This window comes from Glycine soja, chromosome 4 (genome assembly GCF_004193775.1).
Source record: "Glycine soja cultivar W05 chromosome 4, ASM419377v2, whole genome shotgun sequence".
Lineage (NCBI taxonomy): Eukaryota > Viridiplantae > Streptophyta > Magnoliopsida > Fabales > Fabaceae > Glycine > Glycine soja.
In genome coordinates, this window is record NC_041005.1 from 32,011,322 (window position 1) to 32,038,953 (window position 27,632).

Here is a 27,632-nt window from a genome sequence, read left to right on the forward strand (position 1 = left end):
TAATCATGTGTCTGAATGAGTTTGAGTGTTATAGTTGAACTTCAAGAACCTAACTAGAACTTGAGAGTAAAATCATATTAGGATGGATACTGATAAATGTCTTGTAAGCTTATCCTTTTGGTGTGTGTATCTTAATATTTATCTTACATTGACTTAAGATTTTGTTTTAATTAATTTTATGCTAATCTAACTATTAACTAGAAGTAGGTTTTTCTTTATAAAAAAACTAGAGGTAGGTTTACTGTTTTTAATCTATTAGAAATATTATTAGCTTTTGAAGTTTAATTATAGGAAAAGAAGAAGAACCGAAGACTTGGGAAGAAAAGATATTTGAAGATCAAGCCATGTCTTGTTTGGAAGCAAGTTGAAAAAACCTCTCCCTTGTTGCTGCCTAATTAATTAGTAATTGGAACTTGAAAATATACAAATCTAAGAAGCATGGACACCTCAATGGAGTGACGTGTCGAGATGTCTGACGTATTTCCGACACGGACACAGCTCCAATGCGATAAAGAAGTGTCTTGTTTTTTTGGCTGGACATGAATTGGACACGGCTCAACCATGATGACATGACGTTCGAGACACGGCCCAATCATAGACTCGGACACTTCTATTTTTGTTTTTTGAAGATTTTAAAATCGAATTAAAAATTAATAAAAGAGAAGGTAGTAGACAAAAGGAACAGAGGCCTTCTAGAGTCTCTTTTCCTTCACATTTCCTGTTTCCCTTTTGCATGATACCGTCCTTGAGTCACTGTCGGACGCTGTTTGAAGTCTAATCAGCCTCCGTTCACCGGCGCCGTCGTTGCACGATACAGCCTCGCTGACGTCGCTGCTTGAACTCGAACCAAACAGTGTCTTCTTCGTCACAACTCACAATCTGAACCTCGTTGTCAACGACCTCGCACCAGACCACGCTGTCGTCGCACCAGAAAACGCTGTTAGACTCGCACCGGCACCGTCGCCGCACTAGCACTAGAAGGTCCAGAACACGGTTTAATTTTTCACTTCCTTCCCCTGTTTATGTGATGTTTCCCCTTGGGTTTCTTACTACCTTTAAGTCCCTTCCCATTTTTTTTTGTGCGATCGGGACATTGGGATTCTCCTCAAGTGACTTAGGGACTTGGGGTTTTTGATAAAGTTTTAAGATTTTTTTCTGCGATGGAGAGAAAAGTTTTGTGCTGGTCTAACTGTGGTTTGATGGCTCGTGCTTTGTTTCGAATTTACTTGCCCTTTCTTTCACTACACTGCTGGGAAACTGATTGTATGGTTCTGACCATGATATAATACAGTTTGTTGACTATTTTCCAGAGTAGTCTGAGGAATGGAGATAGTGGAACTGCGAAAGCATATATATGAGATTATAGTTTTGATTTTAGACTGTAGACAAGCATGTATGTCAATAAAGCTAGTTTATACTTTATAAATTATAACTTTACCTGTTTACCAATGGTGTGTTATAATTATATTATATATTGTAGTTACATACTTTTCAACATTTTTAATATCTTGTAGTTAAATATATATTATTATTTCTTATTGTATCTATTTGCTTTGATTTTATTGTCCAGATGAGTAGTGCTACTAATCAAGCTATAGAACAAGATGTTGAAACTACTCTACGGAAATATGTTTCAAAAACAAGAAAGAAAGATGTCTGACGGTGGAAATTATGAGATCAAGTGCAACATTTGTGAACTTACATTCAAGTTCATGAGATCAAGTTTCAGATAAGTGATTATATATATATATATATATGTATATATATGTGTCGTGTTCCGTGTCCATGCTTCTTAGGGACGAATAGACAACTATTGTGATCCACTTTCTTGGTTGGGGTTTACTTGAAATTGAATGAGATACACATGCTTGGAACATTGACACAAATTTGAATGAAATTGTCCAAGGCAACCAACCAATATCAACATTGGATATTTACCTTAACTTAAAACGGCACTACGCAGAGAGAACTATGACTTTAAAGTTACACTAAAAAAATTCCATGCAGAATTTTCTTACAATATGAACATGGATAATTTTTTCACCTCTAATTAGTTTCTGTCTACTATATATATGCTGCTGTTTCTCTACTTTGAAGCCTTTTATTGTGCCTAATTCAACTGTAAAACATAACATTCTTCACCCTGCTCTATTCAACAGTAAAACATAACATTCTTCACCTTCTCTTTCAGAGCAGGCAGTGGCCGAACAGGCCCTTCTTTCAATCTTGTTCCTCGCAGTTTTGTAATCTCAGCAACATCAGGTTCCATGTAGAATCGAGCCCTGTAGGCTGCTAGATGAGCATAATATGCTGGAGGCACTGCACACACAAAACATAAACATTACATCAGATAACAGTAACAACATGCCTTGAAACCAGTTAGTTAAGTTTGCAAAGAAATTTCAATGTTTGATTGTGTTTAAACAAATTTGTGTGTAAGGACTGTTTTGATTAATCCTTTGTATTTGAAACTAATATTACTTATTGGCATATTAGATGAGTGTTTATGATCAGCAGAATTACCTACTGAAACAGACCGTGTACATCTTGCATAACTGCAATCAAAATGTTAGGAAGGTTATGTCATCTTAAAAATAGAGCATAACAAATTTGAGATCATGAATAGAGAAATTATTTACGTGTAGCACAAATTATTGGTTAGAGACTGAATTTCATCTGCAGTGAAATTGTTCTCGTCCCAGAGGACATGATAGTGTGCTGGTCTACTTGTACCCTGCAAATTGCCAATCACCCACTTAAATTGGATGCTACAGCATGCTAGACATTTTAATGGTTTTCAACAATGAGAAGTTGAATGCAGCAATTGACACAGTTTCTAGTTCTAGCCAATGTAGCAGCATCAATACGGTTATCATACCTGAATTCCTGCATGACTGCATAAGTAGAAGTCGAATTCGGAAGGATGACAGATCTTAGAATCTACCACAGTACCTACATTACAATAAGTCCAATCAGTGGTTAATGAAATTGGAGAATGAGCAAACCCACAAAACTTTTTTTAAGTCAAAATAGTCTTAAAATCCTAATTGAGTACATCACCGTGGAACTTTCACACGGATATCCTTAATATGGTGGCAAGCACAAAGTATAGCAGCTGGCCAAAGGAAAAACTTACCAGGTAAGATATTCCCACTCTTATCAGTGCTATTTCTGTCGTCATGATTGTTTGCGAAGAGTCTAGTGTGATGCCGTTTTTGAACAACTACAAATGTTACTGGAGGTTGGTAACTAGGTTCCAAGGATGCACAAGCCTATACACAAAAAGAATATAAATATTGGAGAATGCCACATTAATAAAAATAATAACTTTGCTGAATTGTTTTCTACAGGTACCTTGCGAATGGCATCAAGCTCATATAGCAAAACCTGGTAGAACTGTCCCTCACTTACCCCATCCCTGAAAAAATGTTGGATAACATTCTAATTAATGTAATTCCACATTCTTATTCCTGACAAGAACAATATCAGAACAGATCAGTCCTACCTGTAAAAGATTATTCTCAATGGTTTTTGTCCTGTTGCCTTCTTAAATGATAGTAAAAGCTCCCTGCAGTTTCACAAAGTAGTATGAACTAATTAGCATGCAGACGTTAGATAACATCAAATAATAAATGCTAAATAAAAAAACATTCAGATTTCCTTAGTGGTCAATGATTGAGCTCAAAGACATTCTTTACTCAATTCTAAAGCTTCAGCCTGAATCCATAAAGACTGTGAGCCTTTGATAATTCGAAATTGGAACAGTGACAACCCGATACATTGTGAGGCCATTAAAGAAAAATCAGGTCAATACAACAGGGGACCCTATATGAATTTGAAACAAAGTATAAAATTTAAGCAAACATGTTTGACATAGACACAAAATTGGAAGAGACGCTGGTTAAGTACCTAATCATACCACCATAAACTACACCCCTCTGTGGATCTTTCCAGCATCTGAAAAGGTCTTGAATGAGTTCTTCTCGATGAGGCTGAGCACAAACCAGTCCTGCATACTTTGTTACTTCAGGCCAGTCCTGGGAGGCTACAACCTGGATTACCGTAATCAGTATATATCAAACATAGGGCATCCCTTAGTTGTATATATGAGTTTGGAAATGCTTACAGCAGCAATGGATGGACAAGAATCCTCTCCTGATTCTGGATGAGTTACATCGGCTCCAAATATTATTGTTGGAATATCACTAACAAGTGGAATCCTCCAACTTAAAGCATCCAAAAGTACTGTGTTTCTTCCTCCCATCTACATGAATAAATCCTTTATCTAAGCAAATGAAAATAATAACAGATAAAAGAACGAGTTAAGAGACTGAAGTAAAATATTAGTGTAGCATGCAGCCACCGTGTCACTTTGGATCGTAAAGTATGGTTGAGTATTTAATAATAACAGACCTTGACATTGATTTTTAGTGCCACATTAGCCAGGTACTGTCTATTGATCTTGAATACATGTTTTGTAAGGCAGCATTGAGAAATCAACCCCAGATCTGTTTCGCAGATTCTTTTGAGATCACCTGAATGAAGAGTTTGATTCTTTAATGCAGGCATGAAATAATTTTCACCACAGAAAAGATGAAACGAAATATAGGTAACAAGAGAAATGCTAAGCATCTTTTTCTAGAAAGTAGAACCCGTGTTTATAAATGAAATTTTCAGGACAAAATAAAAGAAAGAAAGAATATCTGCAAGAGGAATGAGGCACTAACATTTTACACAGGTAGAATAAATGAAGAAAAAAAAAGGTGAAAATGAAGAAACATCAAGTTACTATTACCTCTAAACATTTCTGTGATTATAAACCAGTACCATCTTATAGTTATGATTATGAGGTAATGCAAATGGAAGAGAGACCTAGAATCATACCATAGAGAGAGCCATTATTGTCTGGAAGAATGGCAATCAGCAACTCTAGCTCTTTCCCATCAAGTTTGTCTATAGCAGCAGAATGTACATACTTCAAAGCCTTCTTTACCTGATCTGGTCTTGCCGAATATATAGGAATCACGGGGTCCTGACTGAATTCCTGATAACAATTAAAAGAACAATGTGAATGTCAAGTGTGTAAACAACAACAATAACCTATTCCTTTTTCCTCTCGGTGAGATGGGCAACAATAACCATTGATTGTACTATGCCGTGAATGTCTTGAACCAACTATTCCGAAAACCTCTTAGGTGAACACGTGCAAGCAGTTCTATTTAGCATCTCTAATATTCCCTCTCAAGCAAGATTCCTTTGGGTTTTAAGGGATAAATAATATAATGCACAAGTCCACCTACCTTATGTTTAAATTCAATAATTTATGAAAAGAATGGGGGCGACAAAGATCAAAACTTAAACCACTTGGTGATAGATACTCTGATATCACCCAAAAGCTAAAACTACTAGGTGAAGACACAATAATGGTTTTACATTACATCTTTACAATGAATGTAGTTAAGTGTTGATGATGATATATAATGGAAGAAAAGTCATTATAATTTGAAATAGTATCGAGTGCAATTCAAATAAATAAAGAGAATTCAGATAACAAGGCATAGCCAAAATTTGAAGCTTTACCATGCCTGAGATTTGGCACATCTGAACTAACTGTTGGCAAAATCCACGAGCTGTACTCTCCTGTACACTTCGAGAGAAGTTGATACACGCCCAATATCTTACAGTACTTCCATTTATAACTTTCTGCATTAAAATTACAGGAATTACAGTAAGTTGGAAACAAGTAATTTTCCCTTTTATTTTCTTTCATTAAAATAATTACATCTAATATATTATTTGTTCATTCTTAGCTGACCTTGTTCATCATATTCCACTGACCAACTTGTGGCAAGTATTCTTTCTCTCTTCCAGTGTCGTGATATTTCAACTTTAGGGACAAGAAGAGCCAAAATATAATGTAATCATAATGGAAAAACTGCTAAAGCAAACAACATTTGTAAACAATTTAATTAATTATGATCAAATTACCCATGGAGCTGGAAGAACCCGAGCCTCAACTGATGCAAGCTTGTTCTCTATGCTGATGCCAAACTCCTTTGCATAGGGATTATTCTCATAATTGTTTTGTTGAATTGTCTGCAAGTAAATAGGGAAGTTCTAGATAAATAAAACAGGCCAAACACAAATTTTTGTTTGATGAGGAAGAGCTTATATGACTATTAAAGGATGAAATCACCATGATTGCAATTTAATACATGGCAAGGACCTATTTAAACTATATAATGTCCAATCCACTGAAAAAAAAAAAAGGATCAGTAAGGGAAGGATGGAGGGTGAGACCAAGAACCCATGATAATATGACCTGCAAAATGTCTGTCTCTTGTTCGCGGGGCCTTTGACATGAGATCTTCAGCAGAGAAGTTATCTGCTTTTCATTTAGCCCTTTTGTATATCTCTGGCCTCCGACTATCTTGCATGCCTGGGACAAGATTCACATGAGTTCTCGATGGAAAAGCTAGAATCAAGTAATTTGATTAAATTTAAAGGAAAGATTACCTCCATTGGCAAATAGTTCACCTTCCTTTGACTTCCTACTTGAAGACAAGGCAGATGAGAATATTTGATAGTAAATCCATACGTTTCTTGAAAATAATCAACTACTGATTTCATGTTCATTTGCTCATCGAGAGGGAAACTGTTCAATGGGGAGAAAAAAAGAAGAGAAAATCATTTCAAAGGAGGATTTGTGTAAATTGTAAAAGTTCAGCCAGCTAAAGTTAAAAGACATACACTAGCTCCCTTGTAGGCTGTGAAGTCAGTCCTGATATTCTATACTTCCTTCGAAAATTTCCTCTATGTGTAACTTCAACTTTTACACCTCTTAGGGCCTTTTTGATCTGCTTGCCAGTGACAGCACAAAGATTTTTTGGTTAGATACTACTTAAATTTGTCTCTCAATTTGAAACCTAAAGACATTGCCAATTAAATTCTTCAATAACCAATAAAGGAACTTTTCATTTCAAAGATTTAATCATGAATCTCAACATTTGGTAGGTACACTTGAACAAATTACGAGCTCAAGCCATTTGGAAGCGAAGGACTTTTTGTTTTCTTTTTTGTTGAAAAGAAATTTTGGCTGGGAGTTGATCAGTCATATGAGGGCACTAAACAATAGACTCTTGACCTCAGAAGATTGCCCAAAATATCTGATTGAATATGCCGATGCCATTCAAGTAAGAGCATATTGGCATATGAGCAATGAATTTATAGTTTATGAGCAAGGTTTAAAATTATGGTTGCAGTTTTATTGCAATCCTTGATATTGCATACAAATGCGGCTAATGTGGCCGCAATTGAATTATGTTGTAGAGATGCTAAAAACCTTGAATTTCGGCCACAATCACAGCCACCAATCGTTTGTTAAACCTTGCTTATGAGGCTTTTTGCAATTACGTCATTCATTCTTCATGAATCGTGTAGTGGAACAATGATTGCAGAGCTTCCAAAATACAACATTCATACCTTGATACGATCCGCATCCGACAACAACTTTGAGTGCACATCTTGTCCCAAAATTTGAGCAACAAAGTCAATCACAGGTAGTGGTTCAATAAAAGCCATTGATGACATATCTGAATGAAATAAAACATATTGGAAGAAACATCAATGACAAAGGAAAATGAAATACAAAATAGGAAAACTAAAAATTGCAGCTTATCCATTATTCTTAGTGGAAGCCTAACCGATGTTAAGTGACAATCCCATCTGAGTAGGCCTTATACTCTGGTAGAAGCCCCTCCATGATTCAAGGCCACCACCCAACTGCTGTGGTTTTCTTACATCCGGAGAATAGAGAAACCTCCCAATCGACACGTAACTACACATACACATGAAGTCATAAGAAACAAGAAAAACAATCAGAAACACTGGTTCAAAAGGAGGCAACACATAATTTTCAAAGAAGAACAAATACAAATGCACCTCTGAGCCGCTAGCTCCCTTAGCACAATGTCAAAGACACTTAGCGCTTCCTGCGGATTGTTCACTTGTTTCCCACTAAGAAGCTCACGTAGCTGATGCATGCTGACACGAGTTGCAAACTTGATTACCACCTTAAAATCCCTTTCCCTGTAACAAAATAATTGAAACTCCTTAAGACACTCACATAGTCACATTCCACCAAACCGAAATGTTGCTCGCAAATTCAGAAACAGTCAAGGATCGGTTAAGAACAACATAAATTACTCTTGCAGACAACGTGGTAGCTTGAACAATTACCTGGTACCACCGGTAGCATCATCATCCACACTCAATGTTACATTGAACACTTTGTAAGTAAAAGGAAGCAAACCGGCAGTGTAAAGGTTTCTCCCTCCATCATACACAGGGAGCCTCGTGGCTAAGTCAGTGTTCCTGTGAAGCCTCACCAACTCTGCTATGATAGCCTTGCTTGTTTTACGAGAAGTGACTTCAGGTGTTATTATAACCTTCACATAAACAAACACAACAACTGAACAAAGTAAGTAAAAAACAATTCTAGACAAATCCCTTGAATTTCATCATTCAAAAGAAGATTTATCAATTTGGGGGTGTTCATATTTTTCTCCACCCCCCTAATTTGATTAATATGGAAGAAGCAATATTTTTCTAAGCACTCTCAAGAAGGTGACAAAATATAAAATTATTTTCTTAAACAAAAAAAATTGGACCATCCATGCAATAGATTAAATTAGAGGCTTACATTGTAATGGCTCAAGTCAGAAACTGATATATCTGCAAGAAAGTGGTTAGCTTTGATGACACACTTAGTACCAAGTTGGCCAAAGCCAGGCCTTTGATGAAACACAAGACTCTTGCAAGTGGCAGAAGAGAAACCAAGGTGTGAATCAAGTTCCGTTTCTTGCATTTTCTCTATCTTGCACTGGCTCCTTCTCCTGCACCTTCTTCTACGTTCTGCAGATTTCTGAAGAGGCCTTCTAGACTTCACTGGGTGCTCCTCTGGATCCTTCATTTTACACTTGGCAGTGTAGTTCTGTGGAAAACACACACAAGCCAGTTTCACTTTGTTTTTGTCTCTTAGGAGAAGGGAGAAGGTTGGAAGAAGAAGACAGATATTCCAGATGGGAAGAAGAAACCGAAAGAAGGTTATTTTATGGCACAAGTTATACGTTTCACTCATAAGAAACCATGTCTTGTTGGCTAAAGCAATGAATGAATGGCCCTTGAAGGAAGAGAATAGAAAGTACAAAGAGTGGGAAAGAAAGGAAACTTTGTAACGGCTGAGAAGCTGAAAAGAAGGGGAAAAAGAGAAGGGGAGGATGGCATGACATCAAATCCAGACAGTGTTTTCCTCTTCCCCTAGGCGCTGTATATTCTATGAAAAGATGAGGATGATAAATAAAGTGACGTGCATATTTACATGCAAACCAGGAATTGCAAATATATATATATATATATATATATATATGTTTGAAACAATTGAATTAGATATTGAATCGAAAAATTTGTTGCTACAAAGAATTATTTTTTGTGAAAGATACTTATTGTCTTTATCTAGGGACACTCACAAATTTTCTTACACGATAAATTTATTTATTGATTTTTATAAGTTATATCAAATATAATTATATTATCCATGAATCGTTGGTTTGAGTGAATTTCTGGTTTTGATCCTTTAAGTAAAGTTTTGAATTATAATTTTGTGGATAAAAAGAAGATATGATTAAAAAATGATACTCCATTAAAAATGATGACCAATTAAGTTTTTTTAATATAGATTAATCGTCAATAAAATTAATAGTAAATACTCTAGACCAATGTTATTGTGAAAAAAAGAAACATGATTTCTAATTTATTAGAAAAAATGGTATGAAACTTGATTATTATATATTGTAAATTTTTTTGAAGGATATGCATGCAACTTTAACGAAATTGAGAGTTTTTTTTTTTTTTCTTGTCTTTTAACTATGTATAACTATAATGACCCCTCCACTGGCCATTGGAACTCGGAATCAGTTACATTGTGCCCAATTTGACAAAAGTACCACTACTTGAAATTTTTTCCATATGCTCCACAAGCTCGAAAACATAGGGTTTCCATTGCATACATAGACCATAGAAGTAGGGTAGAAACAAACTGGCCGTGTGTGCTGCTATGCTTAATTATTTGGGAAGTGGGTATTATAGTTGAGACCCAAAGGACCTTTTTTTTAATATTTTTTTTTGGTTTCATTTCGTGGTCCCAAAGGGGAGGGATGTTTTTGAAAATTTACTCTACTCCAAGTTCTTGGAGGGACAGCATGCATAATCCCCCTTTTGCAGAAACCACAAAAAAAGCTTTAACTCCTTCCCAAGTTGAACTACTACAGCGACAGAACATGGGGGTAGAGCAGTCACCACTACTAACACAACAGACTCAAACAAAATGTGAAGCTGGGTTGGTGCTTGGAAAACCGGACAAGAGTGTAATGCAAATTATACAATGGCATGAAGTTGCCACCAAATAACAACAATGTCAGTTGTACGTGCAATTGGTAAAAATAAAAATCCACTGCTGCAAAATAAAACTTTGTCATGCATGCCTGGCCGAAAAAACCAAAGATTTTGGCTCTGTTCTCTTTGGCTTTGGTCTTTTGGATGGGAACTAATGTGGAGCTGAGAAAAAAAGTGGGAATTGACGGTAATGCTTACAAAGACATGAAGAACAATCATGTGTCTCGTCGCTTTCAAACGCCTCACGGAACAGACACAACAACAACATCCCTAGAAAATCATTCACACAAATTAAGTTGAAGGCTCCAAATTTTGAATGGACTAGCTAGTGTACTACCCCTTTGATCACTTTTGAATAAGGGATCTTATCTTTGATTTTTATTCCAGAGCGAAGCCACATTGCTTTTGACATATCTTGGTGAGATTTTTTATTTTTATTGAACAAAGTATCAATTGTCCTAGTAGAGACTCAGAGGATTATCGTACATGTCTAAATCACAAGGAGTTTTGCATAGTTGTAATTACTCAATTAACCTCTTGATCAGTGAAAATTTTATTTGGAACAATGCACGTCATTATTTTAAAATTGAGATATTTAATACTTTTATTTTAAAAAATTCACAATTTTAATTATGTATTTCATTTGGTTCTCATATTTTAAAAAATCTATAATTTTGGTTATCATATTTTAAATAATCCATAATTTTGGTTTAATATTTAATTCATATGTTTTATTTCTTTAAAAGAAATAAAACATAGACAAAATTAAGAATTTGATCAATATTATAATTTTTTAAAAATAAAAGAATTGAATATTTCTTTTAAAATGGAAGGATCAAAATTACAGATTTTTTAAAATAAGATGTAAAATGTCTCAATTTTAAAATGGAGGAATCAAAATTACAAATCGAAAAAAAATAAAAAGATCATAATTGCATTTAAGTCTTAAAGATACTATATTTATATTTTCCACTGATTTTTTAAATAAAAGATATTTAATGCATAATTATATATATTTTTAAGAGAAAATAGTTTGTACACTAACAATGATCTAGTCATAAATTTTATTTATACTAAAATTTTATTGATTTTTTATAATAATTACCTTAACATCATAAATGTCATGATTACTTATTATTTTGATAATCACCGAAATTGGGACCGGAATTTCTATTAAAATCACTAGATTTTCTCATACATCTCAATTCTTTGGAGTCAACTATGAGACTACTCATCCACCCATCTAAGTAATCATCATCATGATTTTCTATTGGTTTATACTAACATTACAAAGAAATAAATTTTTTAAATAATTTTTTTAATTAATATATACTAATAGTGTAAATATTTTTGCACTATTTTTATATTTTCATTTATTATAGATTATCATATATAATAAAAATAATAATTTTTATAACAATTATTTTATAATTATATTAATATCCAAATTTATTTTTGACAGTTTTACACGGTCAATATATAAAAATTAAACTCTAATAAAAGATACTATAAGATATCATATGCAAAGAAAAAACAAAACATGTGCAGCAATTAGTTTTCATAATATTATTATTATATGAATTATCGAAGTGGATTGGTGTGAGGAAAAAGGATAATAGTGCCTTTAATTTCCATATGGATGCTGTGCCAAATACTCTCTGACTGCTTCTTTGGTTAGTGTGATTTCCTTTCATTTCGTCACATCTAATTGAGAATTGCATACTGTGAAAAATTTCCAGGCCACTCCTTCAAATGACTATTGTTCTTCCATCTGTTGGGTTCTGTTCTTTGTGGTCATAATCAAGTAGACTTTGCACCATTTTTTTGTAATTTTTCTTTTGTTAGAATTATTTAATTTTGAAAGACAAGACTCCAAACAAAAACACAGGCCCTCCCTCCTGCACCGGCCGAAAATGTACTCCAATTTTGTCTCTTATTAAGTAAATGGAAAATCAGATGTGAATATGTCACCGTCAATTGATATAATTCGTGTGAGGTAATCTGAATTGTTTACCCGATTCAGCTATATATCTATGGCCTAAGGCGACCCTACTTAGATTATGACTAAAAACAAAGAAACTAGGTAATATTCGTTACACCCAAGGAAAGGATTGTGATCATTGTCACGAAAAATATAATGGGAAAGAGGTACATCAAATTTGTGCGCGCGCGATATATATATAAAGAAAAAAAATCGCAAGTGGGAAAGCAAAGTGCATTTAACACAGGGTTTTGTTCTGCCACGGATGACCTTAGCATGAAAAAAATAATCTAATTATGAAGAATTTATTAATAAACTAAATGAAACTCAAAAAGTTTATTAAAAGTAAAAAAAAAAACTAATTTTTATCAAAAAAATAAAAACTATTAAGTTAATTCATTAAATTAAAAGTATTTGATAAAATAAATGATTTATCTAACTGGTAAAATGATATAAAAGACATGTTTATTTAATGTTTCTTATATAAATTTATTTATTTTATGGACAAAAATATTTGTTTGGGTAATTGTAGTTTAAGTGTGTTTAGCTAATGTTTTGGTATACAATAGGACAAGAAAGTTAATATCTAAGACCTTATGTAAGCTACTCAAGCTCCCCCCCCCCCCCGTTATGCTTAGCATGGGTTGTGTTAGGTTAAAGTTTAAATAATCTTAAAGACAAAATATTTTATTAAAATAAATTAAATAATAAATAATATGGTAAATAAAATGAACAGCATAATATTAAAAAATAACTAAATAGTATGATAATTAAAATAGATATTTAATATTGTATAAGTTCAGAGACTTACATGTATAAATCTATTATCATGTCTAAGTCTCTTATACTTGTGAACACTTCTTATTAATGAATTGAGATAAGTTTGACATTAAAAAGATTAAAACAGACAGACACATGATTTAAAAAAATATATTCTTAAATACAAGCTAGCTAGCAGACAAATTTAACAAATACAAATAAATAACCCCCAAGATTATTTGCTACACCAGTTGATATTATAATTAGATTAATTTTTTTATAAAACATAAAAAATTAAAATATTTTTTTAATGAAAAAATTTATTATATATTAGCAGTATAAAATAATATTATAATAAAAATTGTTAAATATAATTATTAATTTTTATAATAATTATTTTTAAAATATCAACGATAGTAATTAATTTCAAATTGTATGACAGTATAATCATAATTTTTACACTGATAATATATAATCATTAAACTCCTCTTTTAACTGTATATTAAATTACTCAAACAAGCTACAATGTCTATTAACTACTCTCCGGCATCTATTCTCAAAACATGTTTATTAACTACTCTGACCTATTTATTACTTTTCCTTGTTTGACTATAAATGTCTATTTCTCGTGTTCTCCATATTAACTCGGAATTTTAATACTACTATCATATAATTATAATTAAGAGTGAGTGTGGCAGAAAGAACAATAGTTTAACTAACACGGTTGTGTACCTATTCGAGAAAGAGATATTAATGTAATGCATATGATGAAAAACACTTCTCCATATAATCCATGATCAGGTGTTAGAAGCAAGTTTGTGTTTTCGTTAGCTAGTTAAAATAAACAAGCAAAATCATAAGAAACATTTAAAGATCAATATAAATATTCATTCGTAATAAAAAAATCAGCATCTCAATAAAATTAAAAAAGAAAGATGGAAATGGGTTAAAGTAATTGTTAAATATCAATTAGAAAGTATTTCGTGTATTGCATAAGTATTATGAGACTATTAAATTTTTGGCAGGATTCTGATAAAATTAATTAAAAAAATAGAAACATCGACACTTGAAACATTTTGTTTTGAAAATATTAAATTTAGTTTAATAAATTAAATATTGTTTTAACAATAATTTGTAAATATTGATTATTCTTGATATTGATCCAAGAAGTCTGAGCATTAATTATAATTTAAAAAAGATAAAAAAAATCCATTAATCAAATAGTAAAAAGGGTATAAATTGATATTAATGTTAAGTACAATAAACTTACAATACATACACTTGAAATTTAAAAAGTATAAAAATTAAAATATAAAAGAATAGAGATTCTTGAAACATTTGGTTTTTAAAAATATTTAAAATTATTTTAATTGATCAAATATAATTTTGATAACAATCTGTAAATATCAATTTTTATTCAATATTGGTTAGAGAAAAAAAATTAATTAAAATAGTTTCTTAAAAAATCCTTTAATTTGATAGTATTAACGATGGAGACTTTTCACATTGACTATTTTATTTTTTATTTTTGATTACTAGTATAATAACTTAAAATAAAAATTGGAATACATTTATAGTCGGGGGGAAGCCCTACTCTTGCATATTTGTTTATAAAACCTTTCTTGACAAACATTAAGGCGATCAAGATTTTCTTACATTATGTGAGTATTTGTAATTAAATATAAGTAAAATGTAAATTTCAAGAATTTTTAGGAGAAAATTTCGACAATGTTTATTAACACCTTAAGAAAATATTCTCGAACAAATCCCAAAATAGTTAGTTTATTTTTTTCTTTCTAATTTTCTATAAGTCTTTGAATTTATATAAAAAAATTATTTTATTTCTTATTGTCAGTAAAAAAAAAAGACAAAGAAAACTAAAATATATAAATTTTATTAAATTAAATAAAAAAAATAAAGAGTTAAAGTGCCCATGATTTACAATGTAGATTAATACGAGAGTTTCCTCAATTATTCTGTGCACAATGGTGTTTTGTGGCTTTTACTTTTTAGAGATGTATTTATGAGTGTGGAAATAGCCGAAAATAGCAGTGGAGGTAACCCATATTGCAATCATGACAAAGTGAGACCCAACTCAACCCATCCACCCTACAAGCTAATGCAACAAACATTTCACGTCCACAAATTCACACACATAAACACAACAAGAAGCAGAAAGGTACACTCACTAATTACTGAGGCATAGACTTTTTTGTAGAGTGGAAAAGCTAGGTGTAGAGATAAAAGAGGTGCCAAAATATAAGGCTTCTTTAAATTGAAAAATCTAGAACTTATTAACTTTGATAGAAGGGAAAGAAGCAGCAGCTAATGGAAGCAAACCTTTTGCTTTACGCTATGTGTGTGTCTTAATTCCTCTGCTCCAAGCCAACTATATGATCAGTGTATTAAATATGAAATGTGAAACTCAACCTTCACTTTATCTCTTCTATTCTCCCTGCACACAAAGGAATAATACTGTTACTGCAGGCTTTCAATTAAGGGTTAAATACATTCAAAAACTGCAGCTAGCTAGTCTGCAATTAATATATGCCTAGGCACCTTAAATGTTGAAACGCCAGAGTGGCTATATGCACTAATAGAGGTTTTGTTTTTTGTTTTTATATGAAGTACTACTATTACTACTACTAGTTTATCATGGTAAATTTTTACAATAAAAGCTTGCTCTATCTAACGGCCTATTTTGAAGCGCAGACAAATAGAATGGTTTGTGGTGAATGCATATTTTTGTGTGGTGGCTCTTAACCAAAGTTGAAATTAAAACATGAACTTAAGTTTCATATTTGTGTGTATATGAAGGCAACCAGGGTGCTTTTCTTAACTGGTTTTGGTGAAACAGAAGTAGAATGACACACAGGACTAAGCTTCTAGATCTAAAGTATTTAGAACAAACCTCAAGTCAAATTTTAATTGATTTGGCTGGGAAGGGAGACAACAGTGAACACCATGCATGGCCTTGACCAATTTATTCCAAATTGCATAGAAATTATGAAGAAGGAATTTAATGAGATATTTGTGAAATATTCTTTTAGAGGGAGGAAACAAACAAAGGCGAGTTTGGCAGGAAGCAGGAATATATAAGGAAGAGGAAGCAAACAAAGCACAATTGCAAATAACATAATTTAGGGACTAGCTTGGTGTGAATACAGAGAACGCTACCCTTTTCTGGTTATTATTAATTTATTTTTGCCTAAGGATATCTTTCAATTAATAGTCGAAGATTAATTTCTTTTGAGACGTAGAGATCATTAAAGTATTACTTCTCCTAATAAAAACTTTTTGATATGTACCATCAGAAAATCAAATTCTTTTTTCAACATACTTAAAAAATTTAATTATCTATCAACTGTGTTGGACTCTTCTGCTACACTAACTGATAAAACATTGAGGAAGTCCTCCCGAGTCCAGCACTTTCAGAAAATGGTCTTCTCTGCCTTTAAGAAAGGAGCTTTAAACGAGAAACGAGATCTAAGAAGCGTGCCACTTTGATTATTTAAAAGGATAGAAAACAATGAAGCCTTTTTTTTGTCTTTTGGGAACCAGGAAAAGAAACGCCACATATATTAATGAAAAAACACACATAGTATATAGTAATGCAAAGGTGTGAGATTCCATGTACATACAGAGAGAGTGGTCTGTGTTGTGCTGTGCTGTCTGCTTCTGGTGCAAAGCTTATACATCAGTGCATTTCCCAGCAGCAGGTTCCGTAGTTAATTTTGCTTTTGGGGTGTTATGAGAGTGAAGAGAAAATTAAACAAATAATTTTAAGGAAAAGAGAGTTTGTGTCAGTTTCTTACAAGAAGGAAAATATGGTGTTGGTGGAGAGGGTTTTGTAGTCTTTAAGAGAGTGTGCTGTTATGTCAGTTAATATGGGGAAAAAAATAGAAAGAAAGCAGAGAGGAGTTGTGGCGAAGCATGTGTAATGTGGCGAGGGGTCAAACTTTTATAAAGCAGGAAAGAAGGCGGGCACTGCATACGAGGGTCTCATTTCTCTACTAGTGGGTAGTGGCTTGTACCTCTACGTTTATTTTACAAGTATATCTGAATATGTATTATTTATATAAATACAAATTAATGTTTTTTTTATAATGTTACTGTTTCTGTTTTTAATATAAGAATCAATTTATTTACTTTTTACGTTACATTTTACTTTTTGTCGTATAAAAATTGTAAAAAGACATTGTCTCCCTTTTCACAAAGTATGTTCATGTTATATTGATTTTTCAGTTTTAAAAATTATATTCTATTGAGGGATAAATAAATATTATGTTTCTATTTTATTTAATATAAGTGAGTTTCTTAGATATATTTCTTTCTCTTATTTATGATTTGAAAATTATCAAGTGAGTGGGTTTGAATCATTTATTATTAATTTTTAACTTTAGATGATGAATAAAAAATATTTTAAAAGAAATTCCCGAATTAATAATTACTAAGTGTTTATAGAATTATTTTATATTCTAAAATCTTAAAATTAATGGTAGTGGTATTGAAATTAACACAAGACATTGAAGAGTTCTCATGAAAAAAATTCTTGAAAAATTCATACACAGTGATGGCTACAAACATGAAATCTTGATGCTGTAAGAGAATGAGCAACATGAACTCTTGAAAACATTCTCCCTCCTTTTTCTTTGTGCAATATCTGCTACATTCTTCGAAGTTTCTAGAGTAACTTTACTCTATGGTGTTTTCATTTATTCATTTCATCACCCTATCCTTTCTTGTAATTCCTTTTTGCAGATTGTATGGAATCAATGTTTGTGGTGAAGGAGGGGAATATGAAACATTAACACTTGACTGCCCACTCTTTTCTGTGAGTTCATGCCACCACCATTATTGTGATTAACTAATTTTTTTTCCTTGAGTTCATGCCACCACTAGTATAGCAGTTGTCCAAAAATATTAAGAATATAATATATTTTTTTTTGTGAAAATATAAACTAACATTATGATGTACTACTATCATTTTATTTTTACTTTAGTCCTATACTATTTATATTAGCCATTCGTTTTTTATTAAGAAAAGTTATACTGAAGAAGATATGTTAACATATGGTATTTATTTAAGTGAAAATGATATATATATATATATATATATATATAAATAGTTGCTTACTTCATCCTAATATAATAATAAAATATAATTTTAGTTTACAATAATTAGTCATGGTTAAATTTTATTTTAGTGATTTTAATTTAATCTTTATAAATTATTTAGATAAGTTATGTGATATGTGACTTAAATAGTTATTAAAGTAACACTACTACAAATATGCTATTCCACGACGTGCCTTCAACGACGGTGGTTCAAAAAACGACATTGTTTTAGACGCGGTGGCATTTTAGTAAATAGGAGATTTATTTCAACGACGTTTTTGTTAAAAATGATGTCGTCTGTGCATGACAACGACGGGTTTAATGAACACCGACGTTGAACTACACTACCCCCGCACTCGCACTCTACCCTAGCCCGCACTACCTGACTCATTTGTTGAAGGGATTGTGCGCGTCAACAGAGAATAGAAGAATTAGGGTTTAGATTTGCTGCATAGGGGAGGAGCAGATACCAGGACCCATCCCTGACCTGACCATGCAAACTCGCAACTCACACTCTTCTTGCTGCATAGGGTAAATTTTATTAAACACTAATAAAAAAAAAGCTCAAAGTCTTATATCATGAAACCCCTAAAATGTTCTGCAGCCAATCGCAACCCCATTCTTCGTCGTCGTAGGTTAATTTCTTTGAGGTAACCTCTTAGTTGTCGTATGATTCTGCGGCGAAATCACTTGCAGGATCACAAGGACCGCGTAGAGGCTCGGCATTCTAACCATCGCCGTTTAAAGCGACGCCGACAGGGACTCGCTCCATGTGGCATCCGCCGACGAGGCCATCCGAAGCGGACCGCCACCAGCGCGGGTCAGTTACTTGAACGGAGCCTCCATCGTCGACACTGCAATTCGCTCCAGCGCGCAGGTAAACTCTTTTTCACTTCACTCCCTCACCCTCTGCTTTTCATTTTTTGTCCTTCGACTATCGTATGTAATATTTTTTTATTTTTTTCTAGCTAAAGCACAAAGTTTTATTTTTGATTTTTGAAGTAGTTTAAGATTTCAATAATGAACTTCAGTGACTTTAGTTCATTCTATTTGTTAGGGAGCTGGAGTTTTAATTATTGTCATTTGGTTCTTTCTACTAAGTTGATCTCTTGGTCTTAATGCCAATTTTGCATTTACATAAACAAACCTTGATTACCTGCTATGTTTTTGTATTCTGTCAACTGTGAATGTAAAGATGCCTTCCCAGATTTTCATTTGGATATTTATATTCTATCCTTGGATTAACTGCAATTAGAACCATCAACAACATATTTCAGTATTCTATTTTATCTTTTTATTTCCCATAGATGATTTGGGTTGCAAATTTGCTTGTTACTTCAACAAGTGTAACAAATGATATGCCTCAAATATGTTCTTATTATTTTTAATCACATTTGTATATTTTGTCTTACTCCAGAAGCAAAAACAAACTTCCCAATCTGGGAAAAGCAAAAGCAGTTTTTTGATGATGATGAGGATGATAAAGCTGAACTTTCAGATACAAAAGGTGTTTCTTGATGGGTATCAACAAAAACAGGTAATGAAACAGTAAATTACTAGAACAGTAATGGAATGGAAATGGATATATTATAATGGAAATGGCTTATTACAATATATGAAAAATGAAGATAGAATTGATAACAAACTATCAATTCTCCATAGCACAATGGCTCCTCAATTCACGCTAGTGAATTGCCTTTGCTAACAGAAAACTTAGCTACCATTCTCTTTCCTCTAACCACCCTTATATACACCTCACTCCAAGCACCTCATGCAAATCTTCACACAATATTCCCTTCCACGTAATCATTCTTTCTGTTGCCAACGTTCCCCATAATACCCTTCTTATTCTTTCTTTGGTAGACTCTCCATACCTTAGGTCTTGGGCCCTCATCAATGCCCACTAGCTCATCAGCATTCCTATCAATACCACCCTTTTCAATAAGAACCTTGTCCTCAAGGTTAAATTTCGGAAACTGTCCCCTAATAACAACATCATCTTCCCATGTCACATCATCAATAGACTTGTCTTTCCATTGAATAAGACTCTGAGGAACTGAACTGCCATTCTTCATAATGATTCTAGTACCCAGCACTCTAACAGGATAAATTTCCTCATGCATGATTACTTCAAGATCTTTAGGCAACTCATTCTGCACATGATATTCCCCTACAGCCTTCTTAAGCAATGAAACATGAAATATAGGGTGGATTTTGGACTGATCAGGCAGTTGCAGTTTATAGGCCACTGCACCAATTTTTTTAATGATTTTGAAAGGTCCATAAAATCTGGCTGCTAGCTTCTGATTAATTCTCTTCACAACAGACTGCTGCCTATGAGGCCTCAGCTTCAAGAACACCCACTCTCCCACTTCAAACTTCACATCTCTTCTCTTCTTGTCAGCATAAGTCTTCATCTGTTGTTGAGCCCTCAAAAGATGAGCTTTCAATTGACTCAAAGCCTCATCCCTCTCCTGTAATTCTAAAGCCACTGCAGCTACCTTAGTTTCATTACTAAGGAATCGAATTAACTTGGGAGGTTGTCTGCCATACACTACCTCAAAAGGGGTTTTTCCAATTGACTCATGGTAGGTAGTATTGTACCAATACTCTGCCCATGACACCCAATAAGACCAGGTTTTAGGTTGTTCAGCCACAAAACACCTAAGATAGCTCTCTAAACATCGGTTTATAACCTCTGTTTGTCCATCTGTCTCTGGATGGTAAGATGAACTCATTTTCAGACTTGTCCCCTGTAGCTTAAAAATTTCTCTCCAAAAATGACTAATAAACAGAGGGTCTCTGTCACTCACAATTGACATAGGAATGCCATGTAGCCTTATCACTTCCTTCACAAAAATCTCTGCTATGGTCTTAGCTGTGTAGGGATGTTTTAACAAAATGAAATGACTGTATTTAGAGAGCCTATCCACAACAACCAATATTGCCTCATAACCCCTAGACTTAGGCAATCCAGTTATGAAATCAATAGACAAGTCCTCCCATATGGCATTAGGTATGGGTAGAGGTTGTAGTAACCCTCCAGGAGTTGTAGCAACATATTTCTGTCGTTGGCACACATCACATGCTCTAACATAGTCCCTGACTGTTTTCTGCATACCTATCCAATACAAGTTCTCAGCTACTCTCTTGTAAGTTCTCAAAAATCTAGAATGACCTCCCATTGGTGTTTCATGACATTCTTTTAACAGCTGAGGAATCATTGATGAATTCTTACCTATCACCAAACGATCCTGATACAACAATACCCCTTGATGTATCACAAAACCAGGGTACTTGTCAGGATTTTCCACCACTTTCTTTAGCAATTCCTGAACCGACACATCATTTTCCACATCTTTCAGCAGTTGCTGCCTACCTATCCACACAGGTGAATAAGCCATAACTGCTAACTCACAATCATCATAGCATCTGGACAATGCATCTGCAGCTTTGTTTTCCAAACCCGGTTTATACTTTACTTCAAATTGGTAGCCTAACAGCTTAGCCAACCAACATTGCTGGTCTGGTGAAGAAATCTTTTGTTGTAGGAAATGCTTCAGGCTCTTATGGTCTGTATACACTACGAATTCCTTCCCTAACAAGTAGTGTCTCCAGTGTTGGATTGAAAGAACCAATGCCATTAATTCTTTTTCATAAACAGACTTAGCCAAGTTATTTTCAGACAAGGCTTTGCTGAAATAGGCAATTGATTGTCTATTTTGCATAAGAACAGCTCCAATGCCCCTACCAGCTGCATCACACTCCACTTCAAAAGCCACATCAAAGTTTGGTAATGCTAGGACAGGAGATGTGGTCATGACTGTCTTCAGCTTCTGAAAAGCTTCCCTAGCAGACTCATTCCATAAGAAGTTGTCTTTTTTTATTAAATCTGTGAGTGGTCTAGCAATTTTACCATAGTCTTTAACAAACTTCCTATAGTAACTAGTGAGACCTAAGAAACCCCTCACCCCTTTTACAGTCTTAGGCTCAGGCCACTCCATTATGCACTTCACTTTACTAGGATCAACAGACACACCAGCAGCAGAGATGATATGGCCTAAATAATCCACTTGTGAACAACCAAAACTGCACTTCTTCTTGTTTGCCACAAAACAATGCTTCACCAAAACTTCCAGCACTAGTTTTACATGGTTCAAATGGTCCTGTTCATTCTTGCTATAAACAAGAATGTCATCAAAAAACACCAGCACAAACTGTCTAAGAAAGGGTTTGAATATATCATTCATTGTTGCCTGAAATGTTGCTGGAGCATTCATCAATCCAAAAGGCATGACCAGATATTCATAGTGGCCATTGTGGGTTCTAAAAGCTGTCTTATGGATATCTTGCTCATGCACCCGTATCTGATGATAGCCAGACTTTAAAGCAATCTTAGAAAAAACTGTAGACCCAAACAATTCATCCAACAGTTCATCAACTACAGGTATAGGATATTTGTCTGGCACTGTAGCTTTGTTCAAGGATCTATAATCCACACACATCCTCCAAGAGCCATCTTTCTTTTTAACTAAAATAACAGGGCTAGAGAAAGCACTCATACTAGGCCTGATTACTCCAGCTTGAAGTAACTCAGCCACTTGCTTCTCAATCTCCTCCTTCTGGTGATGAGGATACTTATATGGTCGCATATTAACAGGTCCATAATTAGGAATAAGATTTATCTGATGTACCTGACTTCTTATGGGAGGTAATGATAATTGTTCTGTAAACACTTCAGGAAAAGTTGTGAGTAAATCACCAATGTTTCCTTGAATTTTCACATTACTGTCCAATAGCTTCTCTTCAAGAGACCATAACTCAACAGGACTCATAGCTCTGTCCTTCCCTTCTAAGTATGTGTGCAAACATCCTTGAACTAACTGCCTTCCACCTTGACCCTTCAAAGTCATCATTTCACCATTATGCCAAAACTGCATGGTTAAATCCTTCCAATCCATCACCACCTTGCCCAAAGTACTGAGCCAAGAGACTCCTAGAACCACATCCAGACCACCCAGTCCTAATACCAACGCATCAATTTCAAACTCATTAGACCCTAGGACAAGTCTAACTCTTCTGCAAACCCCTTCAAATAACACCTTGTGACCATCCCCTAACTTGATCCTCTTCACAGTGGTTGGAGTAACCTTCAAACCTAAAGCAGTGACCAACTCTGGAGAGATGAAACTATGGCTTGCTCCACTATCGATGAGCACACCCACATTAACATGCTCCAACTTCCCTTCAATTTTCATTGTTTGAGACTCCCCCATCTTCCCCAGAACTCCAATCAACTTACACTCCGCCTCCGTCATCTCTTCCTCCTCCGACTCTTCACCCTCCATGGCTACAATCTCACCGTCATCATTCAAAGACTCACCATCACCCAAAATAAGCACACGTAGTGAACGTTCAGGGCATTTGTGTTGAGTAGGGTGGTACTTACCCCCACACTTGAAGCATAAGCCCTTAGCTCGTCTTTCCTCCATTTCCTCACTACTAATCCCTCTCCACCGATCGTTCGTACCACCACGACGATCCCCTTCGTGTTTCCTTCCTGTTGAACTCAACGACGACGTCGTATTGGAAGTGGATCCAATAGAAACAGTTTTGCGAGATGGGTTAGTCCAACCCGATTTTGAGAAACGGGTTATTTCCTTCTGGGCCAGGTTGGACCCAGTCCAGAATTTAGATCCAGGCCCATATTCACTACGACCCACATTCTTCTTCATAGAGGCTCTGTTTTCATCATCGTCTTCCTCGCGAAGCTCTTCCTCCACATCCTTCGCAATTCTCATCATCTGCATACGATTGGCAGGGTTGAGAGTCCTTACCCTCCGTCGTATGGGTGCTTTCAACCCACTCATAAAGTAACCCAAGTATTGCTCCTCAGGTAAACGTCCCACCTGAGACGATAACAGCTCAAACGCCTCGACAAACTCCTCCACACTTCCCGTTTGTCTCAATGTAGATAACTCTTCAAACGGATTCTCTAATCGCCGGCCACCGTACCGCGCAATTAGTGCCTTCTTCAGCTTCTCCCATGAAAGATCGTCCTCTGTTTCCATTAGCAAATTGAACCAATGGATTGTGGATCCTTCCATGCTCAATCGTGACAGCTTCACACGCATCTCCTCCGGTGTATTCTGCACGTCAAAGTAGATCTCAGCACGTGTGATCCACGCCACTGGATCCTCACCTTCGAAGAGGGGTAGTTTCACCTTCTTTCCGGCGAGACGAGACTCGTTCTGTGATGAATCACCCACAGAAGCCTCACCTTCTTGCGTTGCTCCCTTCTGACCGATTTGTTTACTGAGCTCAGTTAAAACCAAACTCTGCTGTTGCATCTGCTGAGCATGTTGTGACATTTGCAGAGCAAGCTCTTGCAATGTCGTTGTGACATTTCCCATCTGTGTCTCCAGAGCTTCAATCCGATCACCCATTTTGGGTTTCCTTGGCATCTACAATCACTGGTTCCAGGGGAATTGATCCGGCAGGTCGGACCAATTGATGGGTATCAACAAAAACAGGTAATGAAACAGTAAATTACTAGAACAGTAATGGAATGGAAATGGATATATTATAATGGAAATGGCTTATTACAATATATGAAAAATGAAGATAGAATTGATAACAAACTATCAATTCTCCATAGCACAATGGCTCCTCAATTCACGCTAGTGAATTGCCTTTGCTAACAGAAAACTTAGCTACCATTCTCTTTCCTCTAACCACCCTTATATACACCTCACTCCAAGCACCTCATGCAAATCTTCACACAATATTCCCTTCCACGTAATCATTCTTTCTGTTGCCAACGTTCCCCATAATACCCTTCTTATTCTTTCTTTGGTAGACTCTCCATACCTTAGGTCTTGGGCCCTCATCAATGCCCACTAGCTCATCAGCATTCCTATCATTTCTCAAGAAGATGAAGATGTTGCAGCACCGAACAATGAAAGTGATGATGAGGAAAGTAGATTAGAGGAAGAGGAAGAGAAAACTTTTAATTTATAAGATTTGATTTGGTTTAATTTTTCTCGAGTAATCCTATCAAACCATCTGAGAAAAATTTCCCTCTAATATTATGTTATTACATCTAAACAAGTTATAGAAACTTTTAATTATTAGATTTGATTTCAATATTAAGTATGTTTGTGTTCTCTTGCTTTTAATTTGCTTTCTGATGTCAATGGTAGGGAAAAGTAAAAGTAATAAGAAGGCCAAGGCAGAACCTACTAAGCAGGACATGCATGCTGTAGTTGTTGATATTCTGAAGGAAGTATATTTCAATACTGTAAGTAACGCTTCTCTAGCAGTTCATGTATAGTTCAAATTTTAGGAGGTTCAGGGTCTGCTTGTTGTTTTCAAAAACTATTTTGTTTTTTTTTTTAAAAAAGACTACTTTGATAAGAGTAGTTTTCGAAAATTGTTTTCTGAAAATCAGTTTTTGAAAATTATTTATAAATTGGTTTTTAAAAGCTAAAAAACTAAAACACAATCAATCACACCCGTAAGAATATTCTTGTTTTTGTTTATTATATTTTATATTTTATACTTGATGCAGGCAAGGACGTGTGAGTCATAAACCAGGATAACTTAGAAATTTGTACAATTTGAAGCCCCTCCTGCGACATATTTTATGAATTGAGATTCTACGACAAAAGAACACCCCAATTATCCATACTCTGTTTGCTAGAACATTACATACAGTTTTCATCATGTTGGGATTATAGAAGAGGAAATTAATGCCATGTATGTACTATGGTGAACGTGGATTTGAGTAAAAGGAATCTTATTGTTAACTTTGAATTTCGTAATGATTCTTTCAATTGCCTTTGCAAACCAATTGTTATTACTTATTAGTCAAAAAAAGAATATGGACATCAAAAATGTTTCTCGTATGTTTATTAATGTTCATAAAATTGGAGATTAAGAGTGTCTTATGTTTCTTTGTTACTTAGCTAAGAATGATTAAGTTTAATCTTTAGTAAACTAATAACAAGGTTAAAATCATACTTCTCTGCTATGCTTGGCGGCAAAGTTCAATCAAGTGACTGTAAATTTGTGATTAATTAGCCTATATGTGTCTTTTTTAAATTTGTCACCTTTCTCTCTCTTTCATTATTTTCCCTAAATAATTTGCAACTGCTACTTCAGGTTAAGGACAAAATCATGTGCATCTGGCTCCAAGGCATGTCGTGAGAAATTACAAAGGGATAAACTAAATGAGAGGCATGCTATTATTTTGCATATTGTGTGATTGAGTTTAGTCTTCTAAATCTCATGTCTTCAATTTGACATGATTTTAAGGTTTCTGGAATTGAGTTCCATCCTGGAGCCTAGTAGGCAGCCCAAATAAGACAAAGTTGTAGTATTAAGCGATGCAGCTCGAGTGGTAATCCAATTGAGAAATGAAGCTGAGAGGCTGAAGGAAATGAATGATGAACTACAGGCAAAAGTTAACGAATTGAAGGTGATTTTTTCTGTTTCTAGAGATTATTTTACTTAGATAAATTGATGCAATATGGTTATTTCTGTCTAAAATTCATTTTGCTATGCTTTCTGTATCTCGAAATAATTGGTCATCATGAGATTATGTGTTGATTGTGTGTAGTTCTGATTTCTGAATTTGTGTTTCTTTGCAGGGTGAGAAGAATGAGCTTCGTGATGAGAACAATAGGTTGAAAGAAGAGAAAGAAAAGTTGGAGCAGCAAGTAAAAGTGGCAAATATACAACCCAACTTTAGTTGATGATGCGTGATTTTAGTTGGGCAAATATAATTGCAGAAATTAGAGGCATGTAGGCATCTAATTGCTAGGTTTTATCTTCATTATTCTCCGGATAAGTTAAGGTAGATATTTGGTTTGAGTTGTGCCCATCATTATAGATGCTCTTAATTAGGTTTGTATTTTGTACCATATTAGATTTAACCCGCTCCCCTCTATTACTGATGTTACCTTTTATTTGTCATATTGAATAGTTTTTTTTTGCCTGCTTGTAAACATTATTATTGCCTTCAAATTTAGATAAATGTTCTTTCGTTTATTTGTTAACTCATTTTGGTGCTCTTGTTTGCTTCTGTGAAGTGTTCTTCCTAGTTGGGATGAAGAGTTCTTCCTATTTAAATGCTTCTATGAAGTGCTCTTTTTTTTTCAAAAGCTTTCTACATCGGTCGTAAAAGGACCGTCGTAGAACACGTGACAAACTACATCGGTCGTAAAACGACCATCGTAGAATACGTGATAAACGAGGTCGTTCCTACGACATCACCGATGTAGAAAACAGTGTTTTCTACATCAGTCCTGTCGTAGGCACG

General features: G+C 34.5%; 1 protein-coding gene and 2 long non-coding RNA genes across 5 annotated transcripts; 2 read left to right on the forward strand and 1 right to left on the reverse strand.

The window, feature by feature from the left end:
* The first annotated feature begins 639 nt into the window (after positions 1-639).
* Positions 640-2,532, forward strand: LOC114409595. Its single transcript, XR_003666128.1, has 2 exons — positions 640-981; positions 1,571-2,532. It is a non-coding gene; the product is annotated as an uncharacterized LOC114409595 (long non-coding RNA).
* On the reverse strand, positions 1,967-17,133 carry LOC114409593 (protein argonaute PNH1-like). Of its 3 annotated transcripts, none has more exons than XM_028373099.1 (24): positions 16,834-17,133; positions 15,533-15,647; positions 8,702-8,992; positions 8,239-8,447; positions 7,942-8,088; positions 7,704-7,837; positions 7,483-7,592; positions 6,751-6,857; positions 6,517-6,655; positions 6,323-6,439; positions 5,989-6,096; positions 5,816-5,887; positions 5,581-5,703; positions 4,885-5,044; positions 4,414-4,535; positions 4,127-4,264; positions 3,910-4,052; positions 3,506-3,568; positions 3,355-3,418; positions 3,137-3,272; positions 2,879-2,952; positions 2,640-2,734; positions 2,524-2,555; positions 1,967-2,319 (listed from the first exon to the last, which is right to left on the reverse strand). In XM_028373099.1, exons 3-24 carry the CDS (start codon positions 8,969-8,971, stop codon positions 2,153-2,155), a joined length of 2,730 nt encoding a protein of 909 aa, XP_028228900.1. In that variant the 5' UTR covers positions 8,972-8,992; positions 15,533-15,647; positions 16,834-17,133; the 3' UTR covers positions 1,967-2,152. The 3 variants fall into 3 exon arrangements, with proteins under 3 accessions (XP_028228900.1, XP_028228901.1, XP_028228899.1); XM_028373100.1 differs by lacking the exon at positions 16,834-17,133 and adding an exon at positions 16,104-16,227; XM_028373098.1 differs by lacking the exons at positions 15,533-15,647; positions 16,834-17,133 and having other exon boundaries at positions 8,702-9,358.
* A 9,422-nt stretch (positions 17,134-26,555) lies between these two features.
* LOC114408161 lies at positions 26,556-27,305 on the forward strand. The gene is made up of 2 exons (XR_003665835.1): positions 26,556-26,789; positions 26,962-27,305. It is a non-coding gene; the product is annotated as an uncharacterized LOC114408161 (long non-coding RNA).
* The last annotated feature ends 327 nt before the right edge of the window (positions 27,306-27,632 follow it).

What these genes read in the sequence shown, in the direction of transcription:
- LOC114409593 (XM_028373098.1), bottom strand. Translation starts at nt 9,139, where the DNA reads ATGAGTGAAACGTATAACTTGTGCCATAAAATAACCTTCTTTCGGTTT. An exon ending in GCAGTCATGCAGGAATTCAG is followed by an intron (nt 2,735 to 2,878) that starts GTATGATAACCG and finishes GGCAATTTGCAG; the next exon opens with GGTACAAGTAGACCAGCACA. An exon ending in ACCAATAATTTGTGCTACAC is followed by an intron (nt 2,556 to 2,639) that starts GTAAATAATTTC and finishes TTTTGATTGCAG; the next exon opens with TTATGCAAGATGTACACGGT.